A 22,975-nucleotide genomic window follows, 5' to 3' on the forward strand; every position below is an offset into this window, starting at 1 on the left:
TGAGAATTCTATCTATGTGGTATAATGCTGTTAAGCTTGGGATAAAAGGAGGAACATCATAGCTCCTTACAGAGGTAACAATTCTTTATGGGTGGCATTACTAATAATTTTGCAGAGACAAAATTACTGCTTCATTCACTTCACAAACATTCAATGAGCACCTAGAGTATGCTTTGGGTATATGAGTCAGCCAAAGGGGTGCTGATGCAAAGTACCAGAAATCTGTTGGCATTTATAAAGGGTATTTATTTAGGGTAAAAGCTTGCAGTTACTAGGCCATAAAGCATAAGTTACTTCCCTACCAAAGTCTGTTGTCACTTGTTAGAGCAAGATGACTGCCAATGTCTGCAAGGGTCCAGCCTTCCTCTTCTTCTTAAGGCTCTGTGGTCCCAGCTTCTTCCAATATCAGCTGTAGGCTGGGCTAATTCTGTCTCTCTCCCAGGGCTCGTTACTTTCCAGGTTCAGCTGCTCTGATTGCTCCACAAGGCCAGCTGTAGATTATCAGGCAAATGGCTCGTCTCTCTTCCTGTGGCCTCTGCCGTGTCTAATGGAGCCTTCTCTCTTTCCTCACATATCTGCTTCTCTGTGTCTTTACTTACCAGGGCTCCAACATTAAAACTCCCAACTCTGTCCTCTGCCGTGTCTTTTCTCTGTGAGTCCCCACCCACCAAGGGGGCAGGGACTCAGCTTTCTTCTGACATGGTCCAATCAAAGCCTTAATCATAATTTAATCAAGTAAAAGTGAAACCTCTGAATCCAATCCAATCTAATATGCCCGGAGGAACAGACCAGTTCACAAACATAATCCAATATCCATTTTTGGAATTCATAAGTAATGCCAAACTGCTACACTTGGGCAACGGTGGAAGCACGACAGTGGGCATATCGTGCAATTACTGCAGGCCGCCCTTTGCTTCCACAGCACACAATTTGAGTCTGCTCTTTCCAGTGTTAAGAAAGCAAACTGGAAAAAATGTCACGTCATCATCTCTCAGTGGATACCAGAGGCGGAACAGTTTGCATCTTTCTGAGGTGCCAGAGCTACAGAGAAAGTGTCAAGGACTTCCCCTCCCCCAACCAAGAGGAAACTTCATGAAACAAGCCTCAAAACCAGACATCCTCTTGCCTGTCTATCCGCGCTGGGCCGGGCAGCGGTGTCAGTGTTGGCGTTGTTACTTTTGAAAAGCAGGGCTTTCTGAAATTGCACTTTGTACCTGCGAAAGAGATTTCCCACTGATTGGCTCTTTTTAAAGTGTCTTCCTCCCCACTCTTTGTTTATTTGGTAAATATTGAAATACCTTGCCCCCCCCCCAAACAGGTCAATTTGTGAACTTTGGTACCAGCATTTATAGCCCTATCAATCTGCCATCATTCGTTTTGATCATGTTGGGAAAACAGAGGGCTTCTCAAAGAGAAAAGAGAGATTGGAAAAGCATAAGAAAACAATTACATTTGGAAAGCAAAAGTATGCTTATTAAGGATCTTAGGGATTTTATTCCCAAGGGGTTTGAATCTCCATCTTCCGTTTCCTTGTATGGACAGAGCTCCCTTTGAAGTCTTTGGAAGCTTTTCTGTTAGAAAAAAATATATATACATGGGTGTGGAGCTGAAAATTGAGCTCATTGTTTTGCCCTTTTAAAATGTGTTTTTCAAAGATTTGCCTTTCATATGGCAGATGGCAAAGGATGTGCAATTTTACCTTGTGTACCATCTTTTTGCCTGAAAAGCTCCAAGTATTTGTAGATATTTTTTAAATGAATAGTTCCCATGCTTGCCTGCTGAGGAAGGCAGAGGTTTGTGTAATTTACTTCCATTTTTGCACCCAAGGAAACTGATATTTAAAGAAAAGAGGCTCAGGATTCCAACCAGCAGCAGAATTAAGAAAACAAGGCCGAACCTTGCCACCAGGCCCGTGGTGCTCAGTCTAACTGTCTCTGAGATTAACCGTAGCCTCCAAAAGAATTGGTAGCATCAGAAAAACTTCACCATAGACATTGTCATGTTCCATTTTAGTGTGATCTTGCATTTATTCTTTAGAATCATTTGTATTTATTCTGAATACTTGCTAGTTTACTGATCCATCTGTAGTTTTAGTAACTTCTCCTTTTGGATCTGTTATTGAAATTGAATTTCAAGAATGCTTTTGTGCAGTCATTCTAATTCATTCTAAGTACAGAAGAGAAACCAAACCAGATGTGGGAACACAGAGCTCAGGTGTATATATATATCACATGGAATTATATTTTCACCAATTTTTAATGCCTACAGCACAGTTAACAACCATATGCATAACACTCTATGTAGTTGAGGATTTTCGATAAATCCATGTGAATCATGGCATAAACTCAACTGAACATGTTCATCAATGTCAGTTTTAAAAAGACAAATTTAATCCTAAGTAGTTCTACTTATATCTAAGTAATACCTAAATAATTCATATGGCCATTTAATTAATGGAAAAGAAACAGCTAAAATAATTTTGAAGCAGTAGAAATTATGTCAATACCCTTTAAAGGAGGGCTCATGAAATGCAAAATTATTTATGCTTTTGTCATTTACCAAATGTCCAAAAATATGGCAGTAATTGTTCAGACAAAACAAACTAAGCAAAAAACAAAGCAAAGACACAGTTCCTGATCTCAAGGAGCTAACAGTCTAGTTGGAGGGCAGCAAACAATGAAAATAGATAAATACAAAAAACCCTAAACTCCTCCAGTGATTCAGAGATTCACAGGTACAACCCTCTGCTTCAGAAGCTCATAGAAAATTATAGGAAAATCAGTTAAAACTTAAACATTTGCTCCTTTTGTTTCCCTATATTGTCATCACAATCTTTCTCCCCTCTAGGCTTCCATTCATTGTCTGTTTCTCTCCAAATCCTTCATTCTTTCCCCTACCCCCCACCCCAAGCTTAGCTCTAGAATGTTCTAGCAGGGTTATCCTGTACTATCATTCTTTCCTTTCCTAACTCGGGAGGAATTTAAGGTTTGCATTTTTAACTCATCATGAGAGTCAAAATCAATTTTAAGGACTATTTCTTTTAGACTTAAAAGGTCAGTTTATACACCATGAAATATGGTTTGTTCCTTCTTTCCAGGGTGCATGTTGATCTCTACCTTTGAAATCATCTCCTTGTCTGAAATGTTAACATAGTTTCATTTGAAAAAAATAGAATCAGAAATGTCTAGAAAGGAGATGGAAGGTAAGAATCTAACTTTCCATCTATATCATTACTGATCTAGTATTTAGGTCAATAGTAGATCAAAGTGCCCTCTGTTTTATCTTTGAAATAATCTATTATCGCAAGGCACATTTAATTTCTATCTGTACAATGTAAGTCCTTAGGTAGGGCTTTTATTTACTTTACTAATAAGGAAAGCTGGCCCCAAACAGGATTTCCAGTGTGTGGGACATTTTTGGTCAATGTTCAGACCAAGAAAAGGAAAAGCTGGCTTAACTCACCTATTTTTCTTTCCCACGAAACCCTATGGTTTGAAGGAAGGACATACTCTGCTTTGTTCAGAAATGACTAGCATTTCCCACCAATGAGCAAAATAAGGGAGCAGAAGGTAATGTTCATTTACATTTGTCACAAAGTGGTTTCCAGTCTGGAAAGACTTTTTTTAAAAAGGCATTTAAAAACTTTCTCTCCTAGTAAAAGAAAAAAAGATGGTTTTGTTTTTCAGGTCAGAGATTTAATCATATCTGATGAGGAATTTTTTTTTTTTTTTAAACCTAGGCACAAAATTGGGTTTACTGTAAAGCCCTGTGAGGCTTGATCACACTCATGAGACACCCACTATCAGTCCTGATCCATGGACCCCACTCTTGATGCCCAGAGGCCGCGTTGTGTAGTTAGTGGTTAGAAAGGTGATTTCTGAGGCCTAGCAGCTGGTGGTGTTAAAGCTATTGTATAGAGGAACAAAAGCCATTCTGTTCTGTTCCCTGGCTGCCTTTGTGTCATTGCTACAAGGAGCTGTTTCATAAATGGGGTATAATTCTTTAACAGGGAATTTCATTCCTGCCCGTGTTTCAATGACAGCGCACACTTCTGGACAGCAGAAGGGAATATCTGAACTTAACCTCTTTCTGGAAGGAATCTTGGGTGCTGACCCCCACAAGATGCTTACATTTTCAGTCTGTTCAATAGATCAGGATTGGATGCCATCATGTTAACATATATGCTTTCTACCTGCCTTACTCTAAGTCGCCAAACCAAGGCTGGTTGGAGTAGATTTGCTGTTGGTTGTTGACCATTAAGGTGATCACGTGCACCAGTACACACTGATTTTCTCACAGCATTCCTCATTGGCCTGTCTTGGAAAGTTCTCATGGAGCAAAGCAGAGATGACATTTATTTGAAGAACATATACTTTTTTCACCCAATGGGAATATTCATTAGTTTCATTTAGAAAGTATATTAGTTTAGGAAGCTTTCAGTTGCCCATAAAAGAAACAAGCAGACCTAAACAATCAAGGGAATGTGATGGACTGCAGCATTCTTCTCAGCCCTTCCTCCCTCCCCACATCTCTGCCCTTTGCCATGTGACTTTGAGGTTCCTCCCAGAAGAGGTGCGTATATTTCCCCACCTCAAGGATGTTGGGCTTGACCACATGTCTTGCCTTGACCAATATAAGCCAAGGTTTAAGAAGTATTGTTTATTTTCACTCACCCCTCTTGTACTTCTACAACTTCCATGATAAGAGCACCCTCCACATAACCTTCTAGGCCAAAAAAGATGAGAGTGCTGTGAGAGAGATCTGGAATCTCTACAGCTTGGAACCAGACCCAGCAAACTCTAGCATAAATCAATCTACTTCCAGCTGACCTGGAATTGCATGAATGAGAAATGATTATTGTTTTAAGCCAATGAGTTCTGGAGTGGTTTGTTATGCAGTACTATTGTGGAAGTAGCTGACCAATATTTATTGCTCAGATAACTGAGGAGTCTGGAGGTAGGATGTGCTTTAGGTAACATTTGAATATAATTCCTGTTCTTTTTCTCTGTGGTTATCTTGGGGCTTCATTCCAGGATTGTTTCCTTCTTGGTGGCATGATGACTGTATCTATTTCAGACTTTTTGTCAATACCCCATACCATCCAGAAGGCAAAAAGGCTTCTCTTCTTCAAGCATCATAACAAAAGTCCTGAACTTATCTCTGATTCCACCAAACTTTGGTCACATATCCATTGAGGGCCAATCACTACAGGCTTTACAGTCAGCACACTGGACTCCTAACTCCTGGTATCTTAAAGTTTTAAGAAAAAGGAAAATAGCCTTGGACTACTAGATTGCAAATCTCTGACCTTGAGGGTAAGTTTATGCTGATTTAAATAGAGCTTAAGTGGGATACATTGGTAAGGATGACATCCCACTGTCTTTGGCTCCATAATTGCCGATTTAGGGGTGCAGACTCAGCTGTATTATCCTCAAGTCCCTCTTTCTCTTTGTATTTTTTTACAGTTGTGTTATGCCTTGAACCACACAAACAGAAAACTAACGTTGGAACCTAAAATAACTGTCAATGCCAAGATCGTTGTGGTGGGTGCCTCCAATGTTGGAATTTCCTTCCTAGAAACATTGGTATTTTGGTGAGTTGTTTTACTTTATAGTTTTCTTTAAAAAGAAACCCTTCCCACACCTGAAGGGGGCCCCTCAAGAGAAGCTGGAAATCCTTGGGACTCACCTACCAAGAGGGTGGGCTTGGAGAGGAAACCTGGTGAAGTGCTTCGATGATGAAGGGAAACCAGCAATCTGGAGAGCCGTTCAAGCCTTAGTTTTCCCCGCGGGAATTTGCCCTGTTGCCTGGCACCCAAAAGGCAGGGTGCTTGGAAGTTTGGGAAAAGTGTCCCAGCCAAGCTGCCTTTTCAGAAAGCATATTATGAAGCATAAAGTGAAAAACTGGTTCCCAAAGCAGCCAGCAGCCTGATTATTTAGAGCACCTGTTAAAATGCAGGTTCCTGGGCCCCTCCTGTGGCCTCTCTGAGCCTGCACATCTGGTTCAGGGCTGGGAATCTACAGCTTTAACAAATGCTTCAAGTGATGCTTATGATCTGGCAAGGAAAGGGAAGAATGAGGGTTGGCAGAGTGTTTTCTGTAAAGGGTCAGATAATGTGTATTTCCGGTTTGTAGGCCGTCCAGTTTTTGTTGCAGCTATTCAGCTCTGCTGTGAAAACAACCATTGATAACACACAAATCAACAACATAAAAGCCAAATTCCCTGTCTGAGTTTCAGCACTTCTTTAACAGGAAAGGCTCAGGTTTAGAGTCAAGAACTTGGGTCATGGCCCAGCATCACCTGGCTTGGAACCCTGGGTATATTGCCTAACTTCTCTTAGACTCAGTTTCTGAATTTATTTTCTTTTCAAATCTCATAGACTTTTTTGTTTTAAAAACTCTGTCCTTTAGGGATCACAGATCCCTGAATTAAGAGTCCAGTTCCTTCCAAATATTTTGCTGGGTATCACACTGGAAACCTTAGCTACTGTTGAAAAATGCTGAGAGGTTAGTGGTGAGCGGGAAGCAGCGGCCCCAGGGTGACTCCGTGAGACTCATTGCTGGTCCAGGAAAAGTGGGGGGATGGGGGGCTTAAGAGGGGTTGGCTAAGGAAAAGGGATGAAGGAAACACCCCGAGGAAAGTATTTGTGTCTGGTTCACATATGGAGACTGAGCTAACCCAAGATGGCTCTTTCCCTTGTTTGATAGCATCTTAACCAGATAGAGAAAAGAACTGAATTTTTCACTCTCTAGCCAGTTTGTTCAGTTATTAGGAAAATACCTTTAGAAAGCCAGAAAGAATGAGCATGTCATTACTGAATGCAGCAACAGAGCTTGCAAGTTTCAAACGTCATAGTCAGTTACAACATGGGTTCTTAACAAGGGATTGTCAGCTTGAACTGAAATTCAAGAAAACATTCTTGTGAGGATGTGTTGGTGCAGGTGTGATGTATTTATTAAATAACACACAGTATAGTGTGGACTTAGTAAGGGGTCCATGGTTTTCACCTGACTGGCACAGGGGCCTGTGGAACAAAAAGGGTTAAGGAATTCTGGTTTATAGCAATATTGCTTTGGAAGAACTTAACACGAAGCACCGAGGAATGTTCATTTTTCTGTGTATGCCACCCTGTAGTTTGAGCTTTTTACTTGATCTGATGGGTCTGAGACTTCTAACAGCAAGTTTTATGCAACCTCTTTTCAATGATGAATCATTGGGTTGGAGTTTTGAAGCCTAGTCGAGAAGTTCCCCTAAGCAGGTCTTAAATCTTAGTTTAGCTCTATGCTTAGTCATTATATTTGTTTAAAATGATTGTATTAAGATACATACATGTAATTTTCTTCTGTGGCATCAACTCGCTTAGATTTAATAAAGACAAGTATAAATTTTGATGTAAGTTCGTAGTTGATTAAATTCCCCCCATCAGACAGACCTTCTTAAAGCATTGTAAAGTACTCATAATTCTTTATCATAGTTACACTGATTACCTACACTAAAAATAGACTGCTATCAGTTTACCCACCTCTAATCCTTGAGAGGAAATCATTTTCTCCTTATTTCCCCTAATTATTTTAAATTAGCAATCACCATAGTAACCCACTGCATATTTTACTTCACCAGAGTAACTGCCATTTCAGTGAAATTTTATAAATGATTTGAGCTTGAAAAAAATGGAAAAAATACAATTTTTATCAAACACTGACCCACATTTTGGAGGCCAGATTTAGAAATAAGCACCCACTCCTTATGCTCTTGGACTGCATTATCAAAATCAACAGGAAACCCAGAGTTCTTGGGACATCCTCTTGTGGCCCAGGGCAGTAACCTCTCTTTCCAGAAAGTCTGATAATCCCCTCATCTTGTGATAGTTCTTAAATTTTTTTTTTTTTTTTTTTGGTTCACCACCACCCCCTCGCCCCCCGCCCCATTGTCTAGTCTCTGTATCCATTCGCTGTGTGTTCTTCTGGGTCTACTTGTTTTCTCTTTAGGTGGCACCAGGAACCAATCCTGGGACCTTCCAGAGTGGGAAAGAGGCACTCAATCTCTTGCAGCACCTCAGCTCCCTGGTCTGCTGTTTCTTATTGTCTCTCCTCCGTGTTTCTTTTTGTTGCATCATTTTGCCATACTGCCTCTCTGATTAGGCCAGCTCGCTGCATGGGGCAGCACTCCATGTGGGCCAGCTTTCTGCTTGGGCCAGTTCACTTTCACCAGGAGGCTCTAGGAATCAAACCCTGCACTTCCCATGTGGTAGATGGGAGCCCAATTGCTTGAGCCACATCCGCTCCCTCTTCAAAGTTTTACAGGCAAAAAATTCCAGAGTACATTTGGTCTTCTCTTCAAAGGACACCCAAAGTATTCCTTGCTAATTCTTTGCAAATGTTGTATCCTTCTTTCCCCCAGTGCTAACGTGCTACTGGGGGAAGTCAGGTGAGTTGCCATGGGCATGGGCGCTAGAGTGGAAACTTCCCATGAATGGGGAATTTTGAGGGTGGTAGTGTGATTTTGATTTTTTTAGAGCAGTATACCTCTGGACCTCAGCTGCTCCTTACACACAGTGCATCTGCACAGATGCGCCTTTCATCTGGAGTTGTCAGGCCTGTGAGTCACCCCTGTGTCTTCTCATCCTTACAAGGGAGAACACGACCTCTGGACCTGCCAGTGCCCCATGACTTGTGTGACAGGTGTCTTCTTAGGAACACATGACAGAGCCCTAGTCTTTTCCTTCCCTTGCAACTCTCCTGTCCTCCCAGGCCTGGCGAATCCTGCAGACTTGGAATGAGGAGTGGGCAGCCCTGTTCTTGGAGCTCTTGGCCATCTCCATCAGCCCTCCTGGGGACTCTGGGTGGCAGTGGAGGGCCAAGGTGGGGATGGAGGTGGGGGTGAGGCTCAGCTCATATCCACCTGCCCTTTCCTCCCCACCCCTCAGTCTTGCTCATGTGTCTTTCAGGTTGAAGCAAAGGTTGCCGAGGAGGGAACACGTTCTGACCCTGGGCCTCCTGCTCAATCTGTGGAGGTTCCGGGCAGGCTGGTGCCAGCCTGCTTTCCCCACACCTGCCCTGCCATGTGGGACTTTGCAGGGAGAATCAGGAGCAGAGAAGAAGGACAACAGCTCACAGCTGGGTGGGGGTGGAGAGTTTTCTTGGAAGAAGGAAACTCTAGCTCATTCTGTGGGGTGGAAGGCCCTGAACTGGAGGAGAAAGGGCCGATCTTAAGACATTTTGTCAGATACTATGCATGTCCTTATGATGCCCAAGAAAGTCAAGGGTTGGTCCTTAATTGTTTGAAAATAATGGTGATCATGATTGATGGGTAAGGTTTGTTTGGCTGTTCTGGCTCTTTGGAATTGAAAGCTCTTCATTTGGGTTGTATACCTGTTATGTGTACACAATTCAGCTCAGAGCTTCTCTTAATAGAAGAGAAGACTGCTTTCCTTCCAGCAAAGCTTAGAAAGTCACTTTGGATACCAAGTCTAACCATGCTGAATGCCCCAAAAGAAATGCTTCAGATATTCCAGGCTTTCCACAAAGACACTCTAAATTCATGTGGAGAACTAATGGTACTAACTCTATACCAAAAATAGGGCAGAGCCCAGGCCTCTGAGCTTATCTTATATTGCACATACTTGTTGCTCAAGGTAGAGGCCACGGACTAGCAGCATCAGCACCATCTGGGAGCTTGTTAGAAATGCAGAGCCTCAGGCCCCAGCCCTTACAGCATCCCAAGTGTGTGTGTATTTTTTTTTTTTCCTGCATTATGCAGAAGAAAAGATGCTACACTATCTCCTGGGCACCAACCCACCATGCTGAAGCAGTTACTATTTTATTCTGTTTCAGCAAGTGTGTCTCTCTGCTTTGTGTATCATATTATTTGCTTCTAATTATGGAGCAGTTCCTTTTAATCCATTCTTGTAAAATCCTTCCCAATTCCATTTCTGAAGTAAAGACTCTCTTGAAGATCCTGTAAGGGCACTAGAGAAAAGCATAAACGAACACAGAATGACAATGACTGAAAGTGGTGCTGAGTGGCGCTCTGATGAGCCCCTGCAGGACTGGAGAAAGGGCATTTCCACTCACCCAAGGTGCTGGTCGGTGATGGGGCACCTGGAGGAGGGGCTTCCACTCCCCAACAACAGCCAAACAATCTAACAACTGGACCTCTCTGACTTCCCAGCCAGATGCTGATCCCGTCTCTGGTTGCATCTACTGGGGAAACTAAGAATAACCTGGGAATAGTAGGGCCTGCTTTTAGAGCTGCAGACGTGGCCAAACGGCCACCCCATTTTCAGGCAGTGCCGCACAACGGCCTGCCCAGCGGCGGGGCTTGGCAGTAGCCGGCCAAGTGCTTGTAGCCTCGTCAGGCTTCTTACCTCTACCTTTGTCTGAGGACGTCTGACACCTTCAGTGTGGCCTGTCACTAATTAGGTGACCAATTAAAGACTTACTGCCCTTTTGCCCATCTTGGAGCCAGACCTCAGTGAGAAGACTGGTGACTGTCATCGTTCCGGACATTGCTGTCTGCCACGTGCACAGGTGGACGTATGCCCCTCCAGTTGCCCTTTGCACATGAGCTTAAATGTAGTGTGGGGCCAGGGACCACTGCACCGTACCCGGGGAGCAAACAGCACCTCATGGCACAGATAAAGGGGGCAGCACCTGTCTTGCCATACTGCCCTGTTGGTGTCATGACGGGCTCTCGCAGAGACAGACACAGAGGCGGAGAGCGGGAGCCTCGGTGCTGTGTCAGGCTTGGCCTCCCCAGGTGGAATGCCTTGGCACGCCAGCCGGAAGAATGGCCCAGGCTCTCCCTGGTGTTTGCTGACCACCCCCAGGTTTCCTAGCCTGATTCCAGTCTCTAGAAGTATCTTTAGTCACTGAAATGATCCACGCCTGCTCATTTCGGTGGAACTTTGCTTAGCTCCTAAAATCCACTTTAGAAGCAGCCGGAACAAAATAAAGGCAGGCAAGCCTCTCTGAGCAAAAGTAGGCCTTGTGGGGGATCAGCTTATTGTCATTCTTTGTCTTTCTCTATGGGATCTTAGTGATTCTTTGAGTTAAGGATGTTGGTGACTAATGATGATTCACTGCAGTCTCAGGATCACCTGGAGCACAGACATGTACACAAACATGCACCACATCCATGCCTGCTCATTCTTTATTTTTTTAATTTATTTTTTATTTTTATTTATTCCCCCGTCCCCCCTCCAGTTGTCTACTCCCTGTGTCCATTTGCTGTGTGTTCTTCTGTGTCTGCTTGTATTCTTGACAGCGGCACCTGGAATCTGTGTCTCTTTTTGTCGCATCATCTTGCTGCATCAGCTCTCCGTGTGTATAGCGCCACTCCTGGGCAGGCTGCACTTTCTTCACACCATGTGGCTCTCCTTCCAGGGTGCACTCCTTGCGCATGGAAGTCCCCTATGTGGGGGACACCCCTGCCTGGCATGGCACTCCTTGCGAGCAGCAGCACTGCGCATGGGCCAACTCATCACATGGGTCAGGAGACCCTGGGTTTGAACCCTGGACCTCCCTTGTGGTAGGCAGGCACTCTATCAGTTGAACCAAATCTGCTTCCTAACATCCATGCCTACTCATTCTTTATTGACTGCTATCTGTTGTGTCAGATGATAATGTTGGCACCGCCTGGGTTTGTGTTCCTTCAAAAACCCACAAGGAATTTGGCTGCAAGTAGTTTATTTGGGAGTGATGCTTAGAAACTACCAGAAAAAAGGGGCAGGGAGGTGAGGGGAGTGGAGAGAGCCCAAAGGGTCCCGCCCAGCTAAGAATGACCTTCCTGCATGGGGAGGAGGCCGGGGTATTTGCCACCAGCTCCTGTCCCTCCTTTTTTACAGTGGTCCCTGGAACCACCAGAGCTAGAGAGTGCCACCGGTAGAGAAAGGCAGGAGAGGCTTGTGGTAGCAGACCTATTTGCAGGGGAGCAGTAGGCTGAGGTGATGTGGGGGCTCAACAGCTTCTGCTAGAGTGCCCACCTAGTTCCCTTCATTTGTTCTCTCCTTTCTTGTTAACATTCTTCAGTTGACCTGTCATGAGCTCTGTGGGCATACAGAGCCACAGAAAAGATAAGGGTCAGGTCAGAAGATTGTGCCAGGATGACTTAGGGTCCCCCTCTCTTCCTGGGCATTCTTGCAGCTCTAAGGAGACAACCCCCCCCCACCCCCTGCAGGTGTGCTGTTCCACCAGAATTGTTTGCTGGGGAAAAATGGCATTCGGGGACCTGTTTCGGCAAATACTTTATTTCTGGTTTGGGATGGAGATAAGGTTAGATCTGTAGTTTCCACAGACTGGACCGACTCCTTCAACATCCCCTGGGAACCTGTCCATACAGATACTTAAGGTCCCACCCCATATGAACTGAATCAGAAGCCCGGGGTGGGGCCTGGGACTCTGTATTTTAACACACCTTCTAGGGGAGGGTGAAGCTCATTCAAGTTTGAGAACCTCTGAGTTAGAGAGTAGTGGAGAGAGTCAGTGCCAGTGTTACTGACTGATAGAGCCCAGGAAATTGGACAACTTCTATGAAACCATTTCTTTACCAGAATCCCTCCTCCTCTACATTGGGCACAAATTCCAGAATCCCTCCTCCTCTACATTGGAACTACGGTAAAATCAGGTAATTATATGTAAAGCATTGAGCAAAATGCCTAGTACTCAATACTTGTTAGATGGACACCTCCCCACTGAGAATATTTATAATTACATAAAATATGTAAATTTCATCTCTGGTGGAAGCTGAGCATTGACTTGCCAATGAGGAAAGTGATTGGGGAGACAAAGTCTTGTCCCTTCCCTAAGGCTTAAGGGTCAATCAGAGGCTTCTCCTGGATCCTTGGAAGAGCTTCTCATCTGGCAAAGACATTCCCGTGGGCTTTGGATGAAGCAGCCAGCTCCTCTGCTCAAACTGTCAGGACTAAGCAAGCAATGGAACATTCTGGATGTTTCTATTTTGCAAAACTGCTTGACTCTAGAAAAGGTTGGGGTTGGGCTTTCTACCCAAACCTCAATCTTGACATACTTGGAGATCTTTGTCACTAACCTCAAGTTTATCCTATCAGCCATACTGCAGATCTCAAGTCTAGAAGTGCTGCTGTATTAAAACAAAAACAAAAACAAGACCAAGGCAAGAACTTCAGTCTTCAATCATGTCTCTCAAATATTTAATGGGATCATAATACTTCCCCTATGGAAACATATTAAACTCTTTCTTGAACACCCAAACCCCTAGGAGCCTCTCCCTTTTCCACTCCTAAAACAGCGATTCTCAAAGTGTCATCTCTGGACCACCAGGATGGGCATCGCTTAGAAACTCGTTAGGAATACACATTCATGCACCCTACCCCAGGCCTACTGCATTAGAAACTCTGGGAGGTGGGGCCCAGCAATCAGCATGTTAACAAGTCCCCCAGGGGGGTCACTCAGTCTTCAATGTGCTATCTTGGCCCTGCCATCTTGGTTCTGCCACCCCCAACTTTCTCATGTGCAGCCTTAGTCCCCAAAAGACAAAGGACACCACACTCCTAGCTACGTACACACACACACAGCTCCGGGGAACTGCCCACTCACTGAATTCTTTTATCCCGGTACAAGCATAAGTGTCTCCAAGTGCACCAAGGCAATAAGGAGGTATAAGATTGACCCCTCTAAGGCCATTTGATATTAGGAGGAAATTGGAAGGAACCTGGACTCCTGAAAAGGCTGGCATGGGAATCCTTTCATAGGGGTGAAAGTTTCCTGTCTGGGAAGTGGCAGTTCTATGAGCCATGTGTGAGACTGAGACCAGGCAAGGTCTCCCACAGAGTAGGGGCTTCTGGAGACCATGTTTTCTCTCTAACTGCAGTTTTCTAAAGATAGTTCCTGTCAAAAGGCTAATCATAATCATCCCATCACTCTTAATGTAGTAAGGCATTTGGGCTCTGAATTTTCCCCTTTTACGAACTTGTGGTAGGGGAAAATGTGAATCATCTTCCTAGACATCAGGGTTACTCTGTAGTAAGTATTTCTATAGGCAAAAGATTGTGAAAGTTCCAGACTCAACAGTTCTGCACATCAGAGCCCTTGCAGGTGGAGGGGAGCATGTGTGTGTGAAAAATACTTTCCTGGGCCTCCATTCCTGGATCTATGATTCAGTAGTGCTGGGGTGGGACCCAGGAATATGTGTTTTTAACAAACTCCCAGGTGATTCTAACATGTATCTGGGCTTAGGAACTGTTTAACTAGACATTTCCTCAAAATGGCAGTCTTATCTATAAGGAAACCTATTTTCCTCTATAATTGCTCGTTGTGACTAACCTGTTTTTAATGGGCTTTTTTCCAAATCACATTTTTCTAATTCTCAACAAACCATATAACTTCTAAATCACACCATTACCTTAGGGCTTACCAGGCATAATTATTGAGTTATAATTAACAGTATGTAGCTAAAGTCATTACCCCATACACACTCACAGTATTTACATGCTAAATTGGACCTTGTAGAAAGCATTTCACAGAGCTCCATGCTTAAACTATCGCCGTTAAGAATGAAAGCCCCAAGAATATCCGCCGTGCACTAGGAAACCTGCCCATATGGTGGTAATAAAGCCTTCCCAATAACCAACATTTGCCCAAAGCATAAATCCCTTCCTCATCTGCCACCCACCAGCAGTGACCTCACTCAGTTTTGAGTTCCCGTAACACTTGGGTATTCCAGACTGATTGATCATTGCCTTGTATTTTGTTATCTCTCATGTGCAAGCGCCCTCTGACTCTTCTTCTTTACCATCTTGGTATTTAAATCTCATATATGCTCAGTGTATATCAGCATAAGTATATAAGGTGTGGGGTTTTTTGGGTTTTTTTTTTGCGGTACGGGAGGCTGGGGATTGAACCTGGGACCTCGTGTGTGGGAAGCAGTAGCTCAACCTCTGAGCCACATTGGCTTCCCTGAGTTGGTTTTTCCATTTGTTTTGCTTGTTGTTTGCTTTTGTTTTTTCAGGAGGCACCGGAAACCAAACCTGGGACCTTCCATTTGGGAGGTAGGCGCTCAACTGCTTGAGCCACATCCACACCTCAAACATACAATGTTTTTACTTTGTATATGTATAGGTGAAACCATCCTTAATCGTTAACCCTAAATTAGAAAGCAGAAGTCATTTAATTTCATTTTAATCCATTTTGCCAGAATCCCCAGATTTCATTCTTATTCTTTCAATTGCCATGTTAGGCATTACACGCATTCTCATTTTCTCACTAAGGATTTTTGTCTTACTTACGTTCAGAGATGAACAGAGATGTTCATCCAAGATCTTGAATCCCCAAGCCCTCTCCCCAAACCCTCCCCATGGCTGTCACTCCTCTCTGGGCAGGTCCCCAAGGAGTCCACACAGCAGCAAGGTCACTCCAGGCAGAGACTGGACCTTATTGTTGGGCCAGTATTGGTGCCAGAGCCCTAGTAGGTCTCCTTCCTGGTACTCTGAGCTTCCCTTGCCCTAGGACACAATTCTGGACTCAGTACAGGCTTAAGAGATGTTTCCTTGTCTCCTTTCTCCAAGTCCCCATCCGGGTCTTCCTAGTGCTTCTAAGGCTAGGGGAGCTTGTGACTCAAGATGGAGCCAGATAAGATAGTACCCACGAGAAGAGAGAAGCAGAGTCAGGGGGAGAACTATAACCTTTCCCTTGCTCCATGGCCACTCCACCCCTTCCTAGAGGTGGCAGAATCCTATACATAACCTACACCTCCTCTTTGGTCTTCCCCTGGAGGTTGGAGTGTGCCATTACTGACCACTTAGTATCTGCAACTGCAGCTGCCATGTTATTTTTGCTAACAGAACAAAAAATGAAATAAGTAACCAAGGACATTTCTGGAAAGCCTCTTTTATGATTGAAACAGAAAAATAAGTTTTCAGAAAAACTGGTAGGCTCTCTTTAGCTGTTTTATACCTATAAAAAGTCTTGTTTTGATTTGTTTCACCCTATATTTTTCTTCCAATATTGAAATTTCACATAACTTCTAGCATTTAAACCCCATCTGTGGAATTTTACTATTAGTTTTGTGACATGATGTGGTATCATTAAGGTCAAATTAAATCTGACTAGTAAAATATGCAGTTAGGTTAAATATCTATCTTGAACCCAGGATACATCATCATTTGGCAAATGTTTTTGTCACTGTTTTGAACAACCCAAAAAGCAGAGGTCTGAATAAATTAAATGGAAGCCTTTAGATCCATGTAGGGTAATTATTTTCTCTCTACATTGTCTATTTGTTCAAATAAAAGCATTAATGAAAGCAGTTAATTAAATCACTTGCTTTGGTTGCTTTTGCTATGCCAAAAAAAAAAAAAACACACAGCAAAAACATAAAAAATAAAAAATAATGAGCACTCACTTGGCAGGTTGACAGGTTTCCTGCACCCAGAAGGATAAACAACATAAAAAGTTGCGTGTTTCTTTTATCATGTTCACGGTAAATTGGCAATGCGACCCTCTTTATTTGAAGGATAAGGATGTTTAGCACTAATTTTGTAGCTGTCCTCCTGAAGCATGGAATGAAACGCAATACCTTTTACTTATTTCCCTGGATACTCTAATCCCTCCCTGCTTTACAAGTATCTTTCAGCTGTTCCTCCCTGCGTATCCACAGCAACATGAAATCCCCACTGGAATTATTTGCTGTGAAAATGCAGGTGCACTTGTTTAATGTTTCATTGGCTTGAGCACTTAACTTGAACTTTTTTTTTCCACATCATGGTGACCTTTGATTTCTGAGCAAAGGGCTCCCAATGATGTTAGATATAGTTTATATACATTAAGCTAACGCCATTCCATCTGAGAGTCAGGCTTTCTACAGTTCTGCTGTTCTTGCCATTTTGTCTAATGAGTACCCAAGCCCAAGGTCTACCCTCTGATCCACTGTTCTATTTCCAGGAACTTTTTGAATATTCACAGGCAATCAAATTAAACCTCGTAAACATTCCATTTCTACATTTCGTCCTCAGCATAAACTCTCTTAGAATTGTATATTCTAAACTTTATGGATTTTAGACCAAAAATCTTAGATTGGTATGTATTTGTGAAATTAAATATTTGAATATTCCTAAACCAGAATACAGAGAGAAATATCACAGGAAAAATATGAGGTTGGAGGAAAAAAGATGGTAATGTTGGTGGTATTCTCATATAAAGGCATGAAAGAGACAGGGCACATTCATGGAGTAGCAAGAAGGTTGGTACAAAGAAGGTTAGGGAGGGAGGTTAGGCCCTATCATAAGGGCCTAATATACCATGCTTGGGAATTTAGACTTAATAGTTTGGGTAATAAAAATAATAGTTCACATTCATTAAAAACATGCAAAGCACCAGGCAACATTCTAAGCATTTTATAAGTATTGTTTCATTTACTCCCCATGGTAACCCTATGAATTATTAGGTCTCTTATTCTAGTTTTTTCAGGTTAGAGAACTGAGTGACAAAGAAATTAAGTGACTTGCCCAAGGTCAAAAAGCCATTAAGTGGTAGAGCCAGGAGTCCAACTGAGACAATCTGCTTCCCTAGCCCAGGATCTCCTCTGTTTCTACTCAGTTAGTGAGCAAAGACGGAGCTTCAAAGACCAGGAACCACTGAGATTTGATTTGATTTAAAAAGAGAGCTCTGGTAGCTATGTGGAAGATGAGTAGAAAAAAGAGAGCTTCACACCAGAGAGACTCACCCTGAGACTATTTCTGTTCTCTAGGCAAGACAGCAAACTAAAAGATGGAAATGGCGGGGGCAGGGAGAATTCATGAGACATGGGTGAGATGAAATTCGGTGAACATGATGGCCAATTGAGGAAGAGGGTAGGGGTCTGAGGTTGACTCCAAAATTCCTAGCTCAAGAGGTGTTTGGTTGGCGGTGACTTTGAGATCAAGGAAGAGTTTGTTGGGGATACAGATGAGTTTTGTTTTGGACACATATTGGGTTTGGGATGTCTGTGCAACACCCTTTGGGAATTAGTCTTCTAGCTCACAAGAAAGCTATAGTGTAAATATGGAAGTTAAAGTCATGGGGTGGATGACCACACCCAGGGAGATGAACATGAAGACTGGGGAGCTTGGGAGGGGATGGATAGGTGAAGAAGGGGTTGCTGGTGAGAGAGGACCTTAGACAAGTGTTGTCTCAGACAGTGTGTTCTCTGACTGTAGCTCCCAGGTGTGGCTCCTCTGTGGCCCCATCTTTCAGCATCTCCTCCATCCTTTGTTCCTCCAGGCTGAGGATCGGTAATGGCATCCCACTGTGGCTATCCGTGGATGACTCACCACCCTTATTGATTCCCTTACCCCTGCACACATCTCTGTAATCAATGCCTTCATTCAGTGCCCTCTATTTTCTTCCTGGACCGTGGATCTTTCTTCATCCCCAGCCCATCCTGCCTTCATGAGTCAACAGGAATAGAGACTTTCAGTTGCCACTTAGTATTCATTCTGCACTTTGTGCTTTGCAACAGAACCGCAGGCCACCTGAAAAACTTTGAAAAACTACATTTTCCAGCCTCCCTTGCTGCTACGTTTGGCCATGTGACTGAATTTTGGCAATGTAAGAAGAAATGTCATGTGGGACTTTCAGAAAGACTCCTTAATAGGCCACTCTTTTTACCTATTCCTCCCTCCTTTAGCCTGGGATGGGATGTGATGGCTGGAGTTCCAGGAGCCATCTTGGACTTGAGGTGGCCTTGAGAATGGAAGGCCACATGTCAAATCAGGGAAGCAGGAGGACCCTGGTCCCTGTTGACTTCATGGATCCACCTTATCAGAACTAGATTGGTCACTTTTAGGTTTCTTTAAGTCTAGATGTAAGATAAATTTGTTGGAATAGGGATAGGGAGACATAGGAGAGGAACTTGAAGAGGAGACTGAGCTTTGGGGAAGAAACCTCTCTTCTGAACCATGGGGGATAAAAGTTCCTGAAGATGCATCTGGAGGGAGCAAGAAGGGAAACGGGGTGTTTACCTGATGGCTGGTCTCTATTTTCTTTATGATCTGGGAGACATGTTCATTGAGAATGAGGAAACAGGGATTGTAAGGAAAGCAAGAAGTGTTCAAGTAGGGAACTTGAAGATTAAGGTAAAGGATAGTGTAGAATGCAAAAGGAACTTTGCTGGGGCTAAACAAAGGAGTGGAAAGATTGTTCCTTTATATATAGAAATCCAGAAAATGCTCCCCAACCCACCCAAATCACTGTACTATATTATTACAGATAATGTAAAAGAAAAACACATGCTATTTTTGGAGAGGTTTTTATTTGCACGGTAGCATAGTTCAGGATTATACAATGTGGTATTTTGGCAATTTATGACTCATTGGATCCATGTTGATAAATCAAATTACTCAGTACTAAAGGAATTGTTTTTGTAGTAAAAGATACAGCTGCATAATCTCTCAGCCTTTTCTCCATATAGAGATGTAAAAATGCTAGGTATTAGTACAACACAAACGATACCTCCATCACATAAGATCCAAAACCAAGGTCAATTTTAACTACATGTGAATATAAATATGTATTAGCATTATTATTTGTGTTTTACATTAAATGGTACTAAACCAAAGGCCCACCATCAATGTGCATTGTAGACTGGCAGCTGTCGTAGCCTGGGTTAATTGTGACCTTTATGTTATTTGAACATATTTACAATTTTTGTTCTTATTATAAGAGGATAAGATGTGCTCAATTTTCTTCATATCAAATAAGAATATTCATTCTTAAATGACTTAGACTCCTTAGAGACTTTAAAGCAAAACCTTTCATAATATTTAGCTATTTTTAAATGTCAGGTGCAGTTCAGTTTATTGCCTTATCAGCCTATGCCATCGCCAAAAGTCTCCTGCTTTTAATGGTACTTAGCAGATTGTCCATAAATTGATAACATCTCCACATTTGGAAAATCTCCAGCCTACTCATGGCAAAGGAGGGCAGGTGTTTTCCTCTAACGTGGTGGAGGCTTCTTTTCTTGGCATTTGTTTGGTTTCAGGGGAGGTTTGAACTAAGAAGAGATTTTTAGAGAAAAAAATCTAGCTTTCTCATCGACCTGAACTCTCTGAAAAGATCAGCCCACTCTTAAAATTCTGCTGACTATAATACTGCAGCAAGAGCATTTTTAAGCACAGGAAAACACAGAACGAGTGTTAAGCATGTAAGTTCTTTAGACGCCTCCGCTTACTTGTCCCGGACACGCTACTTAAGACCACCCCCAGGAGGGGCTCAAGGGGGGCTGTGCGAGCAAGCAGCGAGGGGACCCTCCTCGGGGTCGGAAGACACAGATTTCATTCCTGGCCCCGCTGTTTATGAGCTTCGTGACCTTGAACAAATTACTTACCATTTCCAATCTTGATTTCCTTATGTATGAAACAGGGAGAATAAAATCCTGCTCCCCTCCCCCGCCCCAAGCACAAATTGTCTTGAAGATTAATCTTTATGATAATGCCTGGGCCGCTGGAAAGCCTGAAGCTCCCATAAGGCCATGTTGCTCTTAAAGGGACGCCTCCAGAATTTTCTGCTAGGTGAGACTTTGATAACCTGATTTGAGTAACTCTCTGTACCTGAGAGTAATACAGTTAATGTTGCTCGACAGGAAACAGATGATCTTTGGGTCCCTTTGAGCAATTTGAGGTCTCCTGGGCAGTAGAGGCAGTGGAGGCAAAAAGATGCTGGAGCCAGGATCCTGGGTTCAGACTTGCCTCTGGGTCTTGCAAGGTGCCTGCTCTTGGCAGAATCACGTTGCCTCAGTTTCCCCATAGTAAAATAGGAATATCGATGTTACTTACCTCATTGTATCGCTGTGAGGATTGCATGGGAACATTATACCTGTAAAATGTTCAATGGTAAGCATTCAAGTTCAGCCTCAGTTGTTTGGGATCCCAAGCAGTTTCTTAAAAGTAGTCTGGAATTCAAAGTTTTCATTAACTTATGCTACATTTACCTCTTCCCTCCCAATTTTGGAATTTTATTTTTCTTTTACTTTGAGAAGCAAAAAAAATGAAAAGAAAACAAATTAGAGTCTGCTGTTACACTGCACATAGCTTTTGTACATTTCTGCCATTAGTAGCTCTTGGGACGTCTTCCTTCTTTCATTTAAATGGCTGGTTCTATTTGAAGGTTTGTGCAAAAAGAGCTGCTAGGTTCAAATAAAAATTCAGTGCTAGGATAAAATGTGAAATAAGGTTAAATTGAATTATTAAAAAATTTCACTGAATAGTCCTTAACATCCCCCCATCCTTTTTTTTTTTCTTTCTTTCTTTTTAGTCCTCATCTGAAGTTCAATAATCTTACCCTGATTTCAACCCATGGACTCCCAGGAAAAAACCTTCTGGGAACTGAACAAAGGAGGTTTTTAGCAAGCGAGTATGAATTCTGTTTGCTTTTTCATTCTGAGACCTAAATGTCCTAATTTGTGTTTTTATGCTAAATAATAGATTTCAGATTAGAAAGGGGAAAGTGGTGAGCTTTTCGACTAGAGTTCAGATGTTACTTAGGAGACACAAGTATAAATCCATTAACAAGTGAATGGCTAAGTTGGGCAGGCTGGGGTTACCATTTTGTATCGTTGGGAAAATGTCTGTCCCATCCCACATGAATGGGATGGAGTCTCCTGATTCAGCCACCTCCTATTTTTGGGTCCTGTGTGACACTCCAGATCAGTGGAACTTGGTGACTATGTTTGCATAAGGCCAGGCAACTCCCCAAAGTTCAGAGTTAGGAGGTACAGGACAGGGGGCACCTCACTGGGGTTGGAGTCTCACGCTCCATAATCAGGGGCTGATTAGGTAGAGACCTTCTAAAGTTCTTATCCTAGTATAATCACTAATTGACAACATCCGTCCTAGAAAATACCATTTCATTATCTCACAGCTTCCATTCATTTTAATTTCCTGAAGCAAATCCTGGGTACAAGAACTATTAGACTCCCTACTTCTTGAACCAGTTTCCCAATTTTCCCAATGAAGAAGAAGTAAATTGTTCCCTTTGAGGGGGTTCATTTCAGTATCATTCATCTGTTGAAAAGACTTGCTTTACTTTTTCAAACTGTGAGAAAATTCATAGTTTCCTTGCCAGCTGAGTCAGGGTCGTTTTGACCTAATGCTTTTATAAGAGCATAAACTTTGATTTCTCAAAGGATCATGATGGTGCAACAGAAAGGGCATAGGTTTTGAACCAGGAAGTTTGGATTCAGATCCTTCCCTACCACTAAGGGTATGGGCAAGGAAATCAATTTTCTGAGCTTTGGTTCCTTTGATTATTCAAGGTGTATGATAAGCCAACCTTGCCCAATTTTTGTGAAAATTAGTACAACACCCAGTTCTGGCCAAGAGTAGAAGATCAACACATGTGTGTCCCCCTTCCTCACTTTCCCTCTTTCTGAATTGCATGATTCCCTGGAAATGTGGGTTTTACTGATATATGTCTAAAGAAGTATTTAATACAGTCAGCTTGATACAAGTTTCAGTCCATCCCACTTTAGATGTGCTATAGAAAAAACAGCTGGTGAACAACTTTCTGCTGGTGTGATACTGCATAGGCAGCCTGTGTGTGGGGTGAAAGGTCACCTGATGTCCCCTGCTTCTGTCCTTGCCTCTCTCCATTCTCAGTGGAGAGTGACCAGAGCAATGCTGCAAAAATGTGAATCAGATCGTGTGAACCCCTTATTGCCTAGAACTGCATTGTCCAATACGGTAGCCACTAGAGACATGTGGTCATTTATATTTAAATTAACTAAAATTAAATGAGAGATCAAAACCTCAGTTCCTCTGTCCCACCAACCACTAGCCACATGCATGACCATCATGTTGGACAGCACAGCTAAAGAACATTCCCATCATCGCGGGAAGTTCTAGAATCTGCCAATCAAAAATCTTACCCTGTCCACTTACTTCTCTGACCTCATCTTTTTTTTTTTTTTTCATTTTTTTATTGTCTTTTTTTAAAGATGCTTAGATCACAAAAAATTTTACATTAAA

General features: G+C 42.7%; 1 protein-coding gene across 13 annotated transcripts in view; it reads left to right on the top strand.

Moving 5' to 3' along the window:
* Positions 1-22,975, top strand: part of CFAP61 (cilia and flagella associated protein 61) — a 309,663-nt gene that overhangs the window by 168,527 nt on the left and 118,161 nt on the right. For 7 of the 13 annotated variants that reach the window (XM_058286761.1, XM_058286763.1, XM_071211579.1 and 4 more), the window contains 2 exons: positions 5,466-5,593; positions 21,264-21,362. In XM_058286761.1, coding sequence (XP_058142744.1) covers positions 5,466-5,593; positions 21,264-21,362 — 227 coding nt within the window. The remainder of the gene's footprint in view (positions 1-5,465; positions 5,594-21,263; positions 21,363-22,975) is intronic. The other 6 variants (XM_058286762.1, XM_058286766.1, XM_071211580.1 and 3 more) reach the window with 1 other exon arrangement.

Source organism: Dasypus novemcinctus, chromosome 24 (assembly GCF_030445035.2).
Source record: "Dasypus novemcinctus isolate mDasNov1 chromosome 24, mDasNov1.1.hap2, whole genome shotgun sequence".
Classification (NCBI taxonomy): Eukaryota; Metazoa; Chordata; class Mammalia; order Cingulata; family Dasypodidae; genus Dasypus; species Dasypus novemcinctus.